This window comes from Colias croceus, chromosome 1 (assembly GCF_905220415.1).
Source record: "Colias croceus chromosome 1, ilColCroc2.1".
NCBI lineage: Eukaryota > Metazoa > Arthropoda > Insecta > Lepidoptera > Pieridae > Colias > Colias croceus.
The window spans coordinates 10,631,771-10,652,440 of NC_059537.1; the positions used below are offsets into that span (position 1 = coordinate 10,631,771).

General features: G+C 35.2%; 2 protein-coding genes across 3 annotated transcripts; one reads left to right on the forward strand and one right to left on the reverse strand.

The window, feature by feature from the left end:
* The first annotated feature begins 619 nt into the window (after positions 1–619).
* LOC123691374 (putative phosphoenolpyruvate synthase) lies at positions 620–11,526 on the forward strand. 2 transcript variants are annotated; one of them, XM_045635729.1, is made up of 23 exons: positions 620–903; positions 2,380–2,634; positions 3,101–3,269; positions 3,557–3,667; positions 3,958–4,200; positions 4,272–4,399; positions 4,486–4,647; positions 4,761–4,939; positions 5,250–5,398; positions 5,475–5,608; positions 5,789–5,930; positions 6,244–6,391; positions 6,538–6,804; positions 7,386–7,520; positions 8,511–8,660; positions 8,786–8,950; positions 9,047–9,260; positions 9,390–9,631; positions 9,969–10,117; positions 10,194–10,421; positions 10,532–10,724; positions 10,908–11,025; positions 11,239–11,526. In XM_045635729.1, exons 1-23 carry the CDS (start codon positions 789–791, stop codon positions 11,385–11,387), a joined length of 3,945 nt encoding a protein of 1,314 aa, XP_045491685.1. In that variant the 5' UTR covers positions 620–788; the 3' UTR covers positions 11,388–11,526. The 2 variants fall into 2 exon arrangements, with proteins under 2 accessions (XP_045491685.1, XP_045491690.1); XM_045635734.1 differs by lacking the exon at positions 8,511–8,660.
* Positions 11,527–11,611: 85 nt separating this feature from the next.
* On the reverse strand, positions 11,612–20,536 carry LOC123691477. Its single transcript, XM_045635891.1, has 23 exons — positions 20,168–20,536; positions 19,929–19,943; positions 19,705–19,822; positions 18,990–19,132; positions 18,858–18,908; positions 18,674–18,785; positions 18,469–18,596; positions 18,314–18,364; positions 17,572–17,680; positions 17,256–17,389; positions 17,116–17,166; positions 16,876–16,987; positions 16,664–16,794; positions 16,526–16,576; positions 15,713–16,447; positions 15,482–15,628; positions 15,273–15,400; positions 14,933–15,046; positions 14,789–14,847; positions 14,491–14,600; positions 13,584–13,713; positions 12,977–13,067; positions 11,612–12,500 (listed from the first exon to the last, which is right to left on the reverse strand). The coding sequence occupies exons 1-23, from the start codon at positions 20,169–20,171 to the stop codon at positions 12,279–12,281; spliced, it is 2,946 nt and encodes a 981-aa protein (XP_045491847.1). The 5' UTR covers positions 20,172–20,536; the 3' UTR covers positions 11,612–12,278.
* Between the last annotated feature and the right edge of the window lie 134 nt (positions 20,537–20,670).

Consider the following 20,670-nt stretch of genomic DNA (forward strand, 5'->3'; position numbering starts at 1 on the left):
CGAATTTTTTTCCCAAAAATCGATTAGAAAAATTTTAATTAAACATGCTTGCGGCCAAATTTTGACTGGCAACCTAGTCGATATATATTCTTCTAATTATAAATATACATAAAAATTCGGTTTTCAGCAAAAAACCGATGAACGCACTAATCCTGCAGCCGGATCTCGTACTAATATGACCGACACAAGGTTATAAAATTACAAAGTTTGTATAATTTTTGTGTAAATAAATAATAGTTTAAAAAAACTAAAAAACCCGCTTTTTATAGAAAACCGAACTAAAAAATATAAAATTTTATCAAATTAGTGTATTATCATCAGTCCTCAATAAATCTACAAAGTTTGAACGAAATCTGGCCGTTTAAAGTGGGTCAAAATCGCGCCCAAAGAAGCCGGTTACAAACAAACATACAAGCATACAGGTGAAGCTAATAAAAAGCGTGTAAAAATAGTTACAGTTTCCGCGACCACTATAAAAAACTAATCGTTCTAACTCCTCCTCTCGTTTGTAGGACACGATATTCCAAGATCAAGCCAACTCCACGACAGATAAGGCTATACTGCCGACAGGTGTCAGGTACACGTAGTTATTAGTATATATCACCGGCCATATCATTCTAAAACGATTATCAATCATGAGCATGGTAACAAAAATATATTAATCTCGACGCCGACCGGCGTGTGCCCGCTGATGTCAACATGAACATAACAAATCTGACATTGCTTTTGCGCAGTTGTGTGACCACAATTAATAAGGTTGAATAGTTATGTGAACGTTTCTGTAAATAATGGATATGGGTATATTTAGCGTGCTCCTACAGGCGGGCCTTTTTACGAGTGCTATTGTGATTTATTTGATATTCTTTAAAAAATCTACGAGAAAAGGCAGCTATAGACAAGCAGGTAAAAGTTGGGTTTTATTTCACATCTTACGATCTTAATCTTATTTGAATATGTAAATATTTTAACTGTTCGGGTAGTGACCCGACAGATAATTCATAAACGCAATAATTTATTCAAAATGGATTCATATTATAATTTACATGATAAATCATATCATGTTATAAAAAGTGGTGTAAACTTAAAAAAAATGAACACCTAGTTGGTTCAGTGGTTAACTCGTCAGAGTAGAAGAGTAGAGCCTTTCGTCTTCAGGAATCCAGGAGCTTTCAGGTCCTGAGTTCGATTCCCGGTGGGGGAAAAAAAGAAAAAGCTTTGGTCTGTCGGGATTTGATTGTGCGTAAAGAAAATTGATCAGTGAAAAATATATCTATGCATAGTGCTTCGGCCTCATATATGGACCTTAACCACTATACCTGAGTCCTGACTTCACTTTATGTTTTTACACGACGCATAGTTAGTAATTAGTACACCTACAGTCTACTCCTACATTCATGTTAATTTTAAGGAGAGCAGATTTTATTTAATGCAACATACAAGCACAAAAAAACTGACAAAGACAGTGTACGTACCTATTTGCCACACAATTAGCAAGCAGGAACAAATAGCTACGCCTATTACATCGTATCGTATGATGGGTCATGGAATTGAGTTCATAATAATTGAAGAGAACAATAGTAAATTCCACGGTGTATTATTTACTATTATCTAGAATCTATATATATATTTTTTTCGACTCACCTATTTATTACAACCCCCTAAAGTCTAGTATAATATATGTTGTATATTATATATAATTGATTTACTTAATTTTCATTGTTTATTTTATGAACGGGGTAATTTCAGGAACTATGTAGTGTACGAATTTCAGAAATTATTTTTGTGTTGGATAGTCGATTTATTGAGATAGATTATAATGTCATAAAAAGAAAGGCTACATTTATTAATGCAATAAAAACGAAATCGCTGGAAAACTAGTTTAAACAATAAATTTTATTGAAATGGAAGCTGCGACTGTCTGGATGACTGGATCTGGAACATTCCAAAAATAAAAAGTATGCCTAATATACTCGATCTAAATTGATAATTGCGTTTTAAAAAAATAATATGTAGATACTTACCTCTTTGAGTTCAAATCTATTACCTACCTACCTATAGATTATATCTTATAATAATACTATAGAAATAGAACCTATAACTAGTTTTAATAATTATCAAATGTTTTATTATAACAATTCTTAAGTATTAACTGGGGTACTGATAACCTTTGTGTAAAGGTACACATTTTATGATAAATTCATCGTACACATAGACCTAATTATTATAGTACCTATATAACTGTATTGTAATTTATGATTAGGTCCCTACTCCCTACACGTAAATGTATAAATTAGGTTAGGACCTTGAATCAGAATTCGGTACGTAGGTATCAGGAGAGTCATTCGCATATCAAAATAGGGGACTTGTATATTTTTACAGGTTGGAATTATCCTCTAAAACTATTCGTAGCACGTCTAGCGGTCAGACGTTGGAAATCAACATTACCCAACAGACAATTGTTGGATTCTCCCCAACCAGACCAGACAGACGGATTCGATGCTTTCACTATAAAGGCTTCAGCGCCAGATGGCTCAGCAATATTGTTGGCAATTCGTAAGCTATGTGGCCACAAACCACTTGCTGAAGTACAATTTTTTGTGAAATTATCGGACGGAACATGTTATCGATTGCCAGGTGAGTTTCTTCGGATAAACTGTATGTTTATTAAACAATAAAATTGTATTTATGAGTCACTTATGCTACAAAGTTTAGATAAGATATTTTAATATCTTGTGCAAATTATCTTCACATTATCTCTGTTACACAAATTAGATATTCCGCTTTCTCCTTGCGAAAATTATGATGCAATTGTGGTATGATAAAACGATTAAAACATTGATAAGTAATTATATCATGGCTTGTGCCAGTTTAATCCCCTGTAATCAAACAATTTTCAGTACCATACAATCTTTTGATAGATTATTAACTTTCTGATAGTTAAATATGCATGTAATCAATGAGTCAAATTTAGTGTGCGTAAATTTTGATTTTATATATTGTTAGTATTAGTATACAAATATATTCGATTTATCATGATAATAATGATTAATGAAAGAAATCCTCTAAGTTTAAATTATATAATTATTCTATTATATTCTAGAGTCGTCGGAAACTTCGTGCTGCGCTTGGGAAAATGCTTCAAACGGCTGGAGTGCGGGTGGACTTTCGATTCAAGTTCTCGAACCACAAAACCGTTTTAGGATATTGTTCAACGGTGTATTGAAAAGAACGAGTGATGGAGCTGTTAGACATGTGAAACTGAATTTAATGTACGTGATTTTTTGTGTGAAAGATAATATTTTTTTATGACCATCGATAGTTTTAAAGGACTTAAAAAATTGGCTAGTATGCGATTTGTGGCGATACATGGTTTTTTAATACTAACATAGAAAGTGAGGTTCTTTAAAGAAATTGTTTATATTCGGCAAAATTACTTATTCCAAAAATGCAAATGTCAATAATTATGACTAAGTAATTTCCTAAGGTGATTCAAAACGATGCGATTTTACGTTAGGGCTGTTTATATCGCTAGACAAATGGGTGTATTAATTTACAGTTGGGCCTCAGCTACTCGAGCTGTGAAACATCCTGAAGACTGGAGCAACGAGCTAGCGGCTGAATTTTTAGCAACAGAGCCTTTCGGCGATGGCACGTGGACGGAAGCTCTGTGAGATTTTCTTTTTATGAGATTTAAAATTGATTATAATAATAAAAAATATTTTTGCAACAACTTCATCATTCTCAACTGTTTGATTCCAAAGAATTGTTTCAAAGTTTTTCAAAGTGTTTGTGTTTTTCAAAGTGCAATTATTTCATGAAATTTTAATATTGTTTATCATAAGATCCTAAATTGATGAATATGTTTAATGTAAATAATATTTCTTATTGTTATTTAGTAACAAAATAGTTCGTTATATAACCACTTGAAATTGATAAAAACATAAAGCCTTATTACAGAGATAAATGTATAAATGGTGGTGGAAGTTGGTCACAGTTCGGCGCTGCTCAAGGAAGGTTTATATCCCATGATGAAGATGGAAGAATTGAACAAAACGAATACCTTAGAATCAGAGGTGTAAAAGAGAGAAGTTGGGCGCTATCTTATAATGGATTAAAACGATCTGTGATTTTAGCAATCGCTACAGCAGATGGTACAGCGGTGCACATTCAAGGCTTATTATACCCTGATAATAACACGCAGTAAGTTTCAGTTTTAGCGTTCTAGCTTTATAAATACGCCACAATATGTTAACCATCCCCTATTGTTTTAGATGCATTTCTGGCAGCGTAAGATTACCTGATTATAGCGTCCACAGTATAACATCTACTGATTTGGAGTTGTCGGAATTCTGTGAAAATACAGACGAGTTACCGAAAACCCAAGTTTTGATCGTAAATGGTAAATAGAATAATACATTGGTAATACCAATGTTTGTTTCTCAGAAGACCTATAACAATTAACAATAATATTCGACATGATTTCAGCAAATAATCGTTCTTTAAAGATAGTTTTGAGGGTTTCTAAATATGGGGGAAGTACATTAAATGGAATGAACCAAGAATTCGGAAACACGTATCGATTTGTAGCTGCGGAAATAAATGGAGAGCATGGCAGTGGCATTTTAGAGTTGGGCTCTAAAAGGATAGGTAAATTATAAATCAGCATAAAACTTGCATATCACTATAAATAATATTATAAAATAGTGTTATAAATAATAAAAACTGCAAATTATTTTCATAGTAAAAATTAAAACTTTCAGATGAACTTGCGGCTCCTTTGGTTTTCAAAGATCGTAAATTGAAATGGTTAGATAAAATAAAAATTAAGGCCCCGGTCGGTTACTGTGTTCAATTTGAAGATCCAGCCGCAGCATGTGTTGAATACGTCGGTGGAAAGGGAGCTTCTCTTGCACTTCTATCATCCGTTCAAAAGGACGAGGTAGATATTTAAAAAATTGGTCAAGTGCGCGTCGGACTTGTGACCCTAAGGCTTGAATAATGAATTTAAATAAGGCAAAGGCAACATAAATACCTAGTTACACATAATCTCTAAAGAGTTCAACCTTTCACGGTTCATGAGATAAAGCCTGGTGACAGACATACGGACCGACAGACAGACAGATAGAGGAACAGCGAAGTCTTAGAAATGGGTCCCTTTTGGGAACGGAAACCTAAAAACAAGATTATTATTTACGTCAAGTCATGCATAATATGAAGTATTATTGAAATTGAAAAATGAAATATTTCAGGGTTATTGCGTACCTCCAGGGTTCTGTCTCACTATTAAAGCTCTCGAACAATTCCTTCAACTCAATCCAAAAATTAAAGAAGCTATAAATCAAATTGAAGCAGCTGGCGCTGAATATGAAGAAGCTGTGTTTAAAAATACATGCAATAGGTATGACGAAATAATACAATTTTATGTTTTGTAGTAGCAAAAACTTATATAACTAAAACTATAAACAATGTTTTAGTGCTGTAGACCTCTTCCTATCGGCAGAAATAACAGGCGAATTGAAAGACGCTATTCTTTCGAATTTAACAATGCTGCGAGAAAAGGCTATAGATCATAAGCTATCAGAGCTTCGTTTTGCTGTAAGATCTTCGGGTAAGTAACACATTGGTTTTTAAGTCATACCTGCTCATCCAGATTTCATAAAAATGTCATTAGTCAAAAGTCTCATTCCTTTATCCCTGCCCAGTATAGCACAAATATATCACTTGTTTTTATTATTGACATTTGTATCACATTTATCCAACTCTACTCTAAAATCTTTAATTTTCACAGCTGTTGGAGAAGATAGTGAAGCGTTATCAGCAGCTGGACAGAATGAAACAGTTTTGGGTGTTACCAGCGATGACGATATTCTGCGTTCTATTTTAAAATGTTGGGCTTCAATGTTCGCTTTTACTAGTGCCTATTACCGAAGGTGAGAGTTGTAAAAGTATTCATTATCATTAACCCATTGAGCCCCAAGCGGCCCGATCGTTCCAAAACACAATAGATTTTCTATTGTGTCTGTGGTTCCATGGCCTGAGTTATTAATCACAATTTTCGATAGATTTTCCGCCTGACTAAGAAATATATCATCTCAAATCTTAAGGAGGTAGTGAATTAATTGAGAAGAAGATACTGAGATTTCATCATGTCTCTAAATCATAATATTATCTTAGATAGCTAAAATATCAAACAGCCAGTCATCAATCATGTAAGTACCATCTAAAATAATTTGATAATTTCAGACAAAATGGTCAACCATGTTATTGTGGCGGCGCTGTTGTAGTGCAAGCATTGGTAGAGGCCCGTGTTGCCGGTGTTATGTTCACACGATATCCTGACGCTGGTGATCCAACTCGAATACTTATAACTGCCAATTATGGACTTGGAGAGGTTTGAACTATTACCCAATTTCAATTTCTTTTCGATATTTCTATGACTTATCTATAAAACGATTTAACACAAATTGTTTGAATTACCTGATTTTTCCTACGTTTGATTTCATTATACTGCACTAATCTATAAATGGAACATTTCAGACTGTTGTATCAGGATCAGTTGAACCAGATACAGTGATAATAAAACGAAGTGCTGATGAGAAACTTTCAATTGCGAAAATACAAGTTGGTACAAAAACACAAAAAATAGTGTCCAGTGTTAGCGGTCTTGAAACTGAACAAGTTCTTGAGAATGAACGAAACGTGTCATGTTTATCAGAAACAGAAATGTTAAAATTGGCTGAAATAGGGATTGCGCAAGACGGCTTATGGGGTGCTGGCAGGGACATTGAATGGGCTATCAATAAGGTAAGAATTTGTATAAGACAAACCTCAAAAAAGCATTTCTGTATGAGATAAATATTATTTATCTTATAGTAGAGCCATTTTAATAGGCAACATTTGACAGTTCAACAAAATTCAACAACGTAACCTAGTAACGACGACATAGAATAACATGATATTTCGTTTTGTTAGAACTGCACATTTGCTTAACTTATTTCAATTACGATTACATATTTATAATAATAATGACCGATACAAGTAATTTTAAGATTTCATTTTACTGATAAACCATCCTAAACATAATAATCAATTTCTGAATTGAAGAACTGACGTCGCTACAATTTTGTGTCAATAAACTTTTTTTCTTTTTAAATACTAGAGACGTTACTCTAAAAATCGAAATCTGACATCTAGAATCGAATGCATTGATTACTTGTGAATAAAAATCATCATAAATTAATAAATTCGATTGACAAATGTTTCAAATCCGTATCGATTAATACACTTTAATCGATGTTTTTAAGCAGGTTACCTCTCTTCGAAGATAAAATTGATAGACGTCAAATGTTGCCTATTAAATTGGCTCGACTATAATTATCTTTCAGGATGGTGAAGTATATTTGTTACAAGCTCGACCTATAACATCATTAGAGAGATGGACAGAGGAGGAATTACTTCATGAATTAGATTTCCCTATTATGTCGGATGATGAGTTGATTACTTTTGCTAATACTGGAGAGGTAAGTGCTTATAGGTCAAGTGACAGCGTCTTTAATGGTGTATATTTTGTTACATGCCTTTTTCGAATACCAAGTCTCGCAAAGTTTTTAGGGTTCCGTAGCCAAAATGGCAAAAACGGAACCCTTATAGTTTCGTCATGTCCGTCTGTCCGTCTGTCCGTCTGTCCGTCTGTCACAGCCGATTTACTCGGAAACTATAAGTACTACAGTGATGAAATTTGATGGGAATATGTGTTGTATGAACCGCTACAAAAATATGACACTAAATAGTAAAAAAAAGAATTGGGGGTGGGGCCCCCCATACATGTAACTGAGGGATGAAATTTTTTTTTTCGATGTACATACCCGTGTGGGGTATCAATGGAAAGGTCTTTTAAAATGATATAAAGTTTTCTAAAAAACATTTTTCTTAAAGTGAACGGTTTTTGAGATATCAGCTCTCAAAGTCGTAAAAAGTATGTCCCCCCCCCCTCTATTTTTATAACTACGGGGTATAAAATTCTAAAAAAAATTGAGGTGATGCATGCTAATTAACTCTTTCAACGATTTTTGGTTTGATCAAAGTATCTCTTATAGTTTTTGAGATAGGTTGATTTAACTGTAATTTTGGTTAAGTTATTGTGCTTACACTGAAAACGATGGCTGAACCTTATAAGATAGATCAAAAAATATACTACAGTATTGTACACCTTTAAAAATCCGCGATGATATAAAATCTTTATAATGTAGGTACTTTTTACGAGAAATATTAGCTTATTCAAGCAATACGCCATTAATATTAATATTCATACATAAAAGTACAAGGCAAAATATCGGGAGAGTTTAGGCTCCATTCACCAGGTGTATAAATTGACATAATAAGTTTATTATATTTGCTGCTACGGAACCCTTTGTGCGCGAGCCCGACTCGCACTTGGCCGGTTTTTTTTTTTTAAATGCCTGTTTATTTCTGTAATTAGCTCCATTTGCTTATTAATTAGAATTTTACAGGTACTTCCAAAGCCGCTAACAGCACTGACGTATGACATGGTGATTGTACCTTTAGAGCGTGGAGTGACAAGTCTTATTCCGAATAATGGTGATGGTTATGATAAAAGTGTCGTGCTTACACACAATCGAACATCTATTGCACTTTATAACGTAAGGATATTTTATAAATAAGATTCTCGATTTAAGTAACGGTATAGTAATTGATTTTACGCGGATTTTAAGCGCATTTTATAAAATAATGTTCGTAAAAACCTCTAATTAGCTACATTTTTCAGTCTGTATATCGCAGAGTTCCTAAAGAAATAGACGTAAATTTGCGAATGATAGAAATATCAATTCATGGACACAAAGTAGCGGATGATCATATTTTAAGTACTGCTTTACACAGACGGCAACCGAAATCTACAGACAAGCTACTCTCAATTATAAGTATGCTGAAGGTAAGTTCCTAAAGAAAAATAATCAAACCCTTCTCCTTTGATGAGTTTTTTGATAAACATACACAGATAACTGACCTAGATTTTTACCCATTCCAGAACCTTATCATTGCCAAGAAATCCATGAATGATACACTCAAAAGTGTTCCAAGTATGGACATTTTCACATTCGACGATGTGACCAAGATGTTCAACAGTATAGCTGAAAGGGAGCAAGACATATTTCGATATTCTCACAATCACAGTATTACTTCTGTAGCGAGTTCGATCACTCAGTTCATTGCTATGTCTGTTTTATTGGAGGGAAAGTCGGGTAAGTAAAATTAAACTTATTATTTCTTAAAAATTACTCAGTAAATAAAATAATAATGGTGAAGGTAACAACATATATACACAAATCTAGGCCTATTGAAAAAAATGCAGCAATGATATTAATTTACAGATTTTTCACCTGAACAATGCAACGAAATAAGTACGTTATTAAGTTCTGGTGATGTCTTATCAGCTGAAGTGCCCCAGGGTTTAGCAAAATTATCGCAAATGCTGAAGGACTCTGGCAGAAATGAAGAATTCCGAAAGCAAGACCCAAATACAGCTATGCAATGGCTTAAATCTAACATTCCGAATGTTTATGATCATGTTACAACATTCCTTGAACAGCACGGACATAGAGCTATAATGGAAGTAAGTTTTTTTCAAAACTAAAAAATCTTTAACCTTATTTTATTGAAGTGAAACTTTTTTGTCGGGGTTGGAAAATAAATAAGTGTAACATTTTTTCGTTACGCGTGACATTTTTCCGTTACGCGCCATCTTTTTCTTATCCCTACCACGCGTGATTCGACGTATTTATGTAAAGTTGCACATAGTAAATTATTTTTTGAAAAATAAGGTCATAAAGAAGTTTTATTTTATGTCTATTGGAGTTTGAAACCTATATTTTTCGTTCAAGTTTTGCTTTGTAAGGGTAAATTAATAAAGCTGCCATAATCTCAATCTTTCTTTTTTTGCCACTTTCCAGTTCGACCTATCAACAAAGCCTTGGGCTCTTGCACCAGAAGATTTGATGAAAGTACTTATGCAAGTTGTTCCAAATCAGGAATCCAAAGAAACTAAAACAAGGGAGGATATCATTGCTTCACTAAAAGCACCTCAAAAACCAAATACCAGGTAGATTTAGTCTCATTGTTTTGCAGCAACAAAATTATTACAAGAAATATATATTGATTTTTTATTTAATTTTTAGGAAGGCTCTAAACTGGATTTTGCCTTTCTGTCAACGCACAGTTCGATACAGAGAAGCAACGAAGGCACATTTAATCTTAGCTGTTCATAAGCTTCGATTAGCGGCTATCCATTTGGGGAAACTCATGGTACAAAATTGGTATCTACCTCACTACGAACTCGTATTTTATTTTAGAGTTCTCGAACTGAAGAACTATATAGAAACAAGAGATCCAGCTTTATTGAAAAAGTAAGTGCAATATAAACAGTCTTTATGTATTTAATTCAGAATTATAAGGTGATTTTAATATAATATATCGAAGTAAATAATGAATAAGTGGTTACGATATTGTTTAACAGAGCAATGCAAAGAAAACAATATTATTCAAATTGGTCCAAGCTCAAATTCGCCGAATTGAATAAAGGCTGGGTACAACCCTTGTCTCAAGAGGGTCCTCGGATCTATAGTGATGGTGATAAAAAGTTAAATGGGACTTCCGTTTGCAGTGGAGAAGTAGTAGCTAGAGCTTGTGTTGTGCGAGATTTATCAGAGGTACTTTCTTCATTATTGATGTTCATTCTCTTTCTCTGTTTGAGTTGATCTGAGTTATTACTAAGTTCTATTTTCAATCTTAGGAGAACTATAAAGTAGGTTATAATGACAAAGAAATATCCATTGCTGTACATATTTAAAAAAAAATGGTTTGCTGCTATTACTATTTTTATTGTGTTATAGATTGACCAGCTGAGACAAGGCGATGTTCTAATAACACACGCTACAGATATCGGATGGTCGCCATATTTCCCGCTGCTCACTGGTATTGTTACGGAACTTGGAGGTCTTATCTCACATGGTTAGTAAAATTAAGTAGAAGTTGATATTTTTCATAGTTTTCCTTACACTTCTTCATTTTCTTTCATTTAGAGCAAAATTCATTATTCAGTTTAGAATAACCTAACCGGAAACCTGTGCATCTCAGATATGCCTATTATTTTTAAAGATTAGGTATTAAAACTTATTAACTAAGTACTTTAAGAGGTACCTATATTCAAAATAATTATTGCAGGAGCCGTTATAGCACGTGAATATGGATTACCGTGTATAGTGGGTGTTGGTGAAGCCACAGATGTCTTCAAGACTGGTGATATCGTACGTTTGTCAGGGAACGAGGGGCTGATTGAGAAAGTCAGTATAGAAGCTACGGCTGGCACCTAGCGATTAATCGTTAATTAATACCTATATACCTCAACAAGAGAATGTTTGATAATCAAGTTAGTTACTATCGTTGTGAAAGTGTATTTAAGTAGATAATGTATAATGCAATAAATCTTTAAATTTTTTTATGTATTGTTATTCATTGGCTGGGTGATGTAAATAATTATATGAATAATAAAAGTAATAAACCTCGTTTTATTTTAAAAGGCAAATAAAACACCTCATTAAATCGAAACTCATATATTTCAACAACCATTACAAAATAACAATCACAAATCAAAAACATGAAACACAAGAAAACTCACTAAATAAAAATAAAATAGATCACAATCGTCTATGTGGACTCAACCACGTATCACAAGAAAATACAACCTTCTTTGTCACCAGTAGGTACGACAGTAGGCAATTAAAAAAATAAAAAAGAACTATATATTTTAACGTAAGAGTTCTGTTAAGTCGTTAATCATTTACAACACTGATTCAAAACCAATCTGTTAAGAAGTCACACTAAATAATTATAGTAACATCAACAGCAGGTTTTTGTAAGACCAACAAACGTCTATGTAACCGCCGATTTACGCCCCTCCCTACTAAAAGTGCCTAAAGTCAGACCGTTTAGTTCTCCATGAGCAGGAGCAGCTCATAAAATGCCGATTTAAATCCCTCCCTACTCAGTCAGATAATTTAGTTCCCCTTGAGCAGGAGCAGCCCATAAAATGCCGATTTAAATCCCTCCCTACTCAGTCAGATAATTTAGTTCTCCTTGAGCAGGAGCAGCCCATAAAATGCCGATTTAAATCCCTCCCTACTCTGTCAGATAATTTAGTTCCCCTTGAGCAGGAGCAGCCCATAAAATGCCGATTTAAATCCCTCCCTACTCAGTCAGATAATTTAGTCCTCCTTGAGCACGAGCAGCTCATAGCAGTTGAAGGCAAACGGGCGTCCGTATATGACCACGTGGCAGCGGTAGTGCGGCGCGTGCACGGCGCCGAGCAAGTGCGAGCCGCGGTAGTGCACGCGGCCCACGTGCACCCCGGGCGCTATGCGCACCGCACGCGCGCCCACTTCCCCCGCGCGCCATGCTAGCCATGTGACCTCGGCGTTACACATTACCTGGACCGCGGTTCATGTTAGACCGGTTGCAGAGCTTCACCGACCATCAGTGTGTACGTCAGTCGCGCTTGTCATATGTATGGAAATTCGCGTGCGTATGGTTGGTCTAGCTATAAACGGTTTTATGAATTTCCATACATATGTCAAGCGCAACTGACGTACGCACTGATGGTCGGTGAAGCTCTGCAACCGGCCTAAATATAGGATTAAAATTCAGTGCTTAGAGCAATGGTTGTGTGGATAGGGCAGATAAATTATAAAATCTATTTATATGGAAAAAAGCGAGAAAAAAATAAGCACTAACAAAAAATCAATTTATCTGATGAATTTTAAAATGATGACATTAAAAAAGCCTTATAAGGCAAGCAATTTTCGTAAATAAAATTCGTGAAATTGATACCTTCAATTTTTTTCAAAGCAAAGCGAGCTAGAGCATAACTAACGATTTAATTTCAATGTTATATTATATTCTTTACCTGATACTTCGTATAATGATGTACAGCGCCATCAGCGTATAATATGCAGCAATGCTTCGACGGATGCAGAGCGGCAGGAAGTACGTTGCATCTGTAAATATAAGTACATCAAATTGATTGTACGCACTACCAATATCCTAATAAAAATCCTTAATACAATTTCATGAAACATGCACATTTGTTGGTACAAAAGCAAAGTTTTCAAAGCATAAGGGTCAACTCACACCGAAAGAGCGGCGAAGGGCAGCGAAGCGGAGCGCCTGAGAAACTCGAACGAGTCGCGGCGCCGCGGGCTCGAGTTTCTCAGGTGATAATAAGTTTTATAGTAATGACAATAAAGTAAAAATTCATATGACACGGAAACTGCGCTCCGCTTCGCTGCCCTTCGCCGTTCTTTTGGTGTGAGTTGACCCTAACAGAAACAAAGCACAAAATACAGAATTACATTACCATTTACCGCCAATGCGAAGGCATAATTTGTACATTATAGGCAAGCAAACACTCTAAAACTGCCATTTCTATTTCAATATCGCTCTCTCAGCTGTGCAGCATACAACTTTTCGTGATATCGTTATACACTCGTACTACCTACCTCAGTACCGCTCACCTGTGCGGCGTGCGCGCGACCCACGTGACCTCTCCCTCGTACACGCCGGCCGCCACTGCGCCGCTGGGCACGGCCCCGCACGCGCTCACCACCCACACCGGCCCCGGCTGCCTCCACGCGGGCAACCACTCTAGATATATTGTGGAGACATTTATATACACACTAGCTTACCGCCCGCGGCTGCGCCCGCTTTGTCTAAAACCTAATAAATTATATACTAAAACCTTCCTCTTGAATCACTCTATCTATTAAAAAAACCGCAAAAAAAATCCGTTGAGTAGTTTTAAAGATTTAAGTAATCAAAAGGACATAGGGACAGAGAAAGCGACTTTGTTTTATACTATGTAGTGATAGTAGCTTTCCGCCCGCGTTTTCAAAGAAAAAACCCGCACAGTTCCCGATCCCGTGGGATTTCCGGGATAAAACCTTTCCTTTGTGTTAATCGAAGTTAACCTCTATATGTATGTGTGTTATACATATTGTAATCGTTTCAGTAGTTTTTGCGTGAAAGAGTAACAAACAACACACAACCATCCTCACAAACTTTCGTATTTATAATATTACTAGATTTCCGCCCGCGGCTTCGCCTGCATTTTCAAAGGAAAACCCGCACAGTTCCCGATCCCGTGGGATTTCCGGGATAAAACTTATCCTATGTGTTAATCCAAGTTAACCTATGTGTGCTAAATTTTGTTGTAATCGGTTCAGTAGTTTTTGCGTGAAAGAGTAACAAACAACACACAGCCATCCTCACAAACTTTCGTATTTATAATATTATAGTAGGATAGGATAGGATTACATAATGTGGAGACATTAAATAATGTGGAGGAAGGAAGGTGGAATTCCTTCATCGATAATCTCCCGTATTAACACCACAGAACATATTATATACTCATGATTAACTCACCTGAAATAATTTTCTTATGCTTTTGTTCCCAGCAAACTTTAAGGTGCGTATTGTATTTCTGCCAGTCATCGGCGTATTCCAGAACTTTCTTCTTGAAATTTTTCCACCGTCTGTAAAGTATAACATAATATGCATATGCTTTTCGTTCCAGCATTTCTTTTATTAATAATAAATACTCAGGACATTACATATTATAATTTTACTTTTGAATTTCATAATAATATCCAATTCAATTTCGAATTTCATAATAATATCCAATAATCCAATTCATTTAGAGATAGGTACTAATAATACTAACAATTCATATAAAGATACATCCGTGTTAGCTTGTTGTTGCAATGAGTCTGTCTCCTTAATCTGAAATATTCTTTGTTAGGTTTATGATGTTCAAGATTTTGAAGATATTTCAAAGAACAATAAGTTAAAATGTTATATTACGTACTACGAGAGTGAGCCAGTGAGTCCACTTATTAAACATGTCAATAATATCAAGCATTTCTTGTTGGCATTCCATGTAAACATTGGTCTTGACGGTGTTTCTTGTAGGAGACACGATCTGTGGCCATTTCAATAACGATTAGTCCGAAAATTCGAAAGCCAGCAATATCTCAGAAATTACTAATTTCTATTTCAAAATAAAATTAAGGTTAATTAAAAAAAAGGTTTAGAGACATTACTTTGATGCCAATCTACCGTCCGGAGCACAGTTAATGAACGATATTTGAATGTTCTTCCAAACAAATTTTGAGAATCGAATTAAATAATAAAGATTCCCTATTAACCTGTTTATCTCTGTATCGTAAAGCTAATCGAAGAGTCAGAAGACGACTAAATTTATTGTATTGTCTCCATTGCAACGCTTCTGTAGCGACCCTTCTCTGAAAGCCTATCCAGTTTTCTTCGGGATGTCCTAAAATTAGAAAATATTTAAAATATAAGAAGAATTCCAAAGTTATTTTTTTATCAAATTTTTGATTATTTTTAATCAAACCTGTTGGAAGAGGAGACTGTTGTTGGTAAGCAAGTGCCCGATCAATGTTTTCTTGAATCCAATCTCGCCATGCTTGTACATTCCACATGAGGCTGACCATCATTGCGTGCCAATCCGCCATTCGATCCGTTGTTACAATTGGCGCTCCTGATTTTTTGATAAAAAACGATTACTTACTGAATTAATCGAAGCTACGATTTTAGGTTGAGAATAATTGCCCGTAAAACTTACTTGCATTGTGTGCTCTCGGCACTTGATCAGTTTTTTTAATCACACTGAGTGGCTGCACATTCATTGATGGTGCATTTTGTGAATGCACTTCTGCAAACATTGTAGTCGGAGATTGCCAGAAAAATGGTAACGTTTCTTTATCTCGCGAATCCGCACTTTGCGGTGTATAAAAGGACGGAGAAGATTCATCCGTCTCATGTTTGACAGGGCTCGGTGATATACTTTCACGTAATGCAAGATTATTTTCTTCATACATTTCGGTAAAGAAACACAACGGGGAGGATAATGGTGATCTAGTTGCATGACTTAGCGAGAGATGCAACGGAGTTTGTATAGAATCAGACGTTGGTGTGGATAGCTTCACTGGGTTTGTCTGAGTTGGCATCTTACGAGACATGGCGGGAGTGTAAAAGAGATAGGAAGCCGTGGTCGTTCTTTCACATTCTTCCGTCGGTTTAGCCGCTGGACATATTGCAGTTTTATTTTTGGTCCCGAGGATTGAACTGATTTTTCTCGGACAAGGAGTGATAGTTATATCGATTCCAGCAGTGTGTGCTCGGGAAGAACCAGGGCTTGCATGTATTTGCTGACCAGGTGCCAAATCTGACAACGCTTGAGTAGATATATGCCTAGAACATGTACAGCAAGGGTGTGCGACTCGACGTAAAATCTCATCACACCATAGTTCACATTGGACGAATACATTCTTCATACATTTGCATACTTGAATAATTTCTGAAATCGTATGTAGGTAAATTAATATAGAGAACTCCGGACCTCTTCCATCAACCTGGAGAAAGAGAAATTACTTACGTGGTTCCAAGAAATGAACGGCCAAATACATTGTTGCATCTTCAATAACATCTGTAAAGAGAACAATTCAACAATACACGTGTTACGTAATTAAAATGGCAGACACCTTTTAAAGTATTCAACGTCTGAAAAGTTTACCTTCCATTAAAGTAGAAAACTGATCGGGAGTGCACCGGTGCATTATATTGCGAAGTTTTATTTGAATTTTCCTGACAACCACCGGGTCAGCACTGGGTACACTTAATTGATCTGCATTTTTCGTGCGCAGTCTGAAATTGTATTGATATGGTTAATAGCTTCTGATTCAGATGTAATTTCTTTGACATGTATTTCAAAATGTTTTAACATACAAATCTGCTCCTTCTCCATAAGTTTTGCGAATCTTGCCATGTCGAAGAAGAACATTTCCGCTGTGTAAATCCATTTGTTGTATTAATACCTTCAACGCTTCTGTTTTCTCCCCTGAAAAAAGATCGAAGGTTGGTACTTTATACTATTTGTTCTAGATCTATAGGCAGCAAATTAATTTCTCGAATAGCGAAACACTTCTTGGCGCACAGAACACTCCAGTAAATTGTACAAAATCTCACCTTGCAGCATAATGTATGATACGAGAAGCCTTGTAGATTCTGTTATTACTCCTGAAATAAGACGATTTCGATACATAAAAAAAGACATATTTTGTATCATATACCTATGCTACACATACAGAAATGTGCAAGTATCTTACCATCGATAACATTTTGACTGTAACCACTAGCAGTTACGTTGGCCATTAAGGCCTTTAGCTTTCCTTCCGTCGTAGATTGCAGGGTCGCATCTGACCGATTGATTTGATCCGTAAACGAGGTTAGTTGCCGTAAACTGAAAGATTTCTTTGTTTGATTTTTGAAGATTTTCTTAATAGTAACAAATTAATTCTTATCTAATCCATAACTTTAGTTTGAATTGGTATTATATCTGTATTCTTTATTATTAGTATTGCACAAAACATTACAAGAGATGCGATGTTTCAATTGATGAAAATCAAATTTATATAAACTTACTATGCTGCAGAATCTTTATAAGATTTGGAAATTTTTCCTTCTATGAGAAGACTATCGCCGGCTGCTTCCATTTCATTCAATAGGGCAACATATGCTTCTATTTGTTCATCTATTAAAACAAGTGATAACTGCGTTAAAAACAACCGACTTCAAACTTGCACTTGCAACATTCACAAATACAGACAAAAATGCTCATATAATAAAACTTACTGGGCATATCCGAATAAAATTTTTTATGGGACCAATTCGACACCATCCCGCATCGAACAAAAAAAGAATCACGTAAATCGGTTCAGAAACCTCGGAGTAATCGGTGTACATACATAAAAAAAAAACAAACAAGTGATAACTGCAGCTGCGTTAAAAACAACCGACTTCAAACTTGCACTTGCAAAATTTACAAATACCTACAGACAAAAATGCTCATAAAATAAAAACTACTGGGCCTATCCGAATAAAATTTTTATGGGACCAATTCGACACCATCCCGCATCGAACAAAAAAAGAATCACGTAAATCGGTTCAGAAACCTCGGAGTAATCGGTGTACATACATAAAAAAAATAAAAAAAAACCGGCCGAATTGATAACCTCCTCCTTTTTTTTGAAGTCGGTTAAAAAAAGAACATACCGGCCGAATTGATAACCTCCTCCTTTTTTTTGAAGACGGTTAAAAATAGTACTTATACTATCTATTTGTATTACTAATACATTTCGAGAACTTTTATCAATTTTAATCTTACCTGGTTTAGTCACGTGCGCTGATAAGTAGTTGGAAGCTTCGTTTATGTGATCTGAAATTAAATACATATTTTATCACGTATGGAAAACTCAGCAACTTTTCATCAACTAGACATTCAGAAATGAGAAAATTATTATAAAGGTCGGTAATTCTAACCTTTCATTGCCGACGTTAATTTTCGAGCCATGGAACGGCACCGAATCATCTCTTCTAGCTTTTTACACAAGTAATATGCAACTTGGGTGCATGGTTCGTTAATTTCTAGCGACGTGGCTTTTTTCAATCTGAATATAAAGCAAGATAATTACTGAAGTAATATTTATCTCCACAAATTATTGTCCACTTCCTTGTCAACACAAACCTTTGCGCAGCGAAGAAATACGTTTCTGCGGCTCCATCCACTTCTATAAGTATTTCATTACCGCGCTTTTGCATTTCAGATATCAGAGCTTCTCTAACGAGTGCCTTATAACCTTATGAATAATTGAGTTTAAGAAATTGATAAATATCATATTTTAATGTACTTTATCCTTCTACACACTTACTTTTGGTTACGAAATATTCCGACAGAATCCGGGAAGATTCAATTACGACATCTGCAAATGTGATAAATATATAGAAAAAACTATTAACTATCCTAATTGTTCATATTATTTGGTATGAGATTTTGGTCATACCTTGCATAGCATCATACATTTGAGGTGGAGTACTTTTGCTGACGAGCGTGCTTAACTTTCTCTCAAACTTTTTATGAAGGCGTGATGTGTCCGCTGATTCCTTTACAGCCTTATCCACTTTCATCGGCGGCTTCATTGATAGCCTTTAGTAATATGAACAAATAAAAAGAGCGTGTGTCCCGAACACACGTGTCAGAAGTGAAACTTCTTGGCAAGATTCAAAGACACCAAATCGTCGCCTTACTCCATAACGTGACGTGACGGTATCGTCATGACGCGACCGTGAAATTTTACTCCCAACGCGACTAAAGAAGTTTCACTTCAAAAAATGCTAAAATGATTTCCTAAAGCCATTTTTATTTTCAAAATCACTCATTTAAATACATGAAGCTTGTACTTGAAGTTGCTAATACCAAAATCATTAAATACCCACAACTAAACATACAAAGTCACACACTTTACTTGTAAAAGCTTGTAAACGCGCAGCTGTATTTATTATATGTTTTTTTTACTTTCTCTGATTTTTTTTTTTTTTTAATGTAATCTTTGTTTTGTACTGAACATGTTCTATGGGAAGGAACTGTCTTCCTTAACACAGGATTTTCCTAGCTAGGAAGACAGAGCCACACTGTAATTGTACTGTATTAATTTTTGTACTTAATAAAGATATTTTTTTTTTTTTTTTTTAAAGTATCAAGTAAAATTTGTGACCAACCATTCAGAAGCCTGTGAATGTGACAGTTCAGTGTGCGGTTGTTTGTAGAGAACTTCGCCACCCTTTGCTTTCAATTGATTGTGCAAGATCTGCAGCGCTTGAACCCGTTCCGGATCCTCTGATATTTTATAATAACAAAACAATGTATTATAATAAGCACCTTACACAATATAATAATAACCTTTTGTTACAAATCATCAGTAAAACATGTTAAAGTTACAAACCTCCGGCTTCGAGACCTGAAACAAAAACAATGATTAGAAATCGAAACGTTTGAAAACTAGATGTCCTGGTCCTGCACTTTTAGAAATTTTTTTTTTGTTCGTCAGATTTTTTTAACCTAAACTTTCTTAGGGTTTAAATAGAATCCGATAGCATTCACGTAAAACCATACCCAGTTACACAATAAACCCTTCGAAAAAATTAGTATTCTTCCAAAAAACATTTGTCCTATTAATCTCACCCATTTGCCTCCTCTTAGTAGCTTCTAAACGCCTGAGCCTCGCAGCTTCAGCCTTGCGTTTCTCTTCATCATCAGACTGTCGTCTAGTCGCTTCTGTTGCTGCTTCTCTTTTACTCTGTTCAGAAGTCTGTTCTGAATCCGTAGTACCCGTAGCTTGTGCATCTTGCCCTTGCTTTTCAGTCGTGCTTGTGGGCAAAGATTTTTCATTGGTTGACCCCGCCAAGGTTTTCCTAGTGGGGTTACCCAGGGATTTACAATTTATGTGTATAATAAAATTATGAGAAAAAATTGCGAAAAATAAATAAATTTAGAATTTGATTTGAGTACCGAATTAATAAATATGTACCTAGGTACGTACCTACATATTGTTGAACTATGTAATGGTCAAATTGTGAGGATATAATAAATTAATATTATCCCACAAGAATTGTACATATTTAAAGGTACTGTTAAAAAATAAATACCTATAAGTTATTGGAAATTGGAATTTTATACATTTAAAA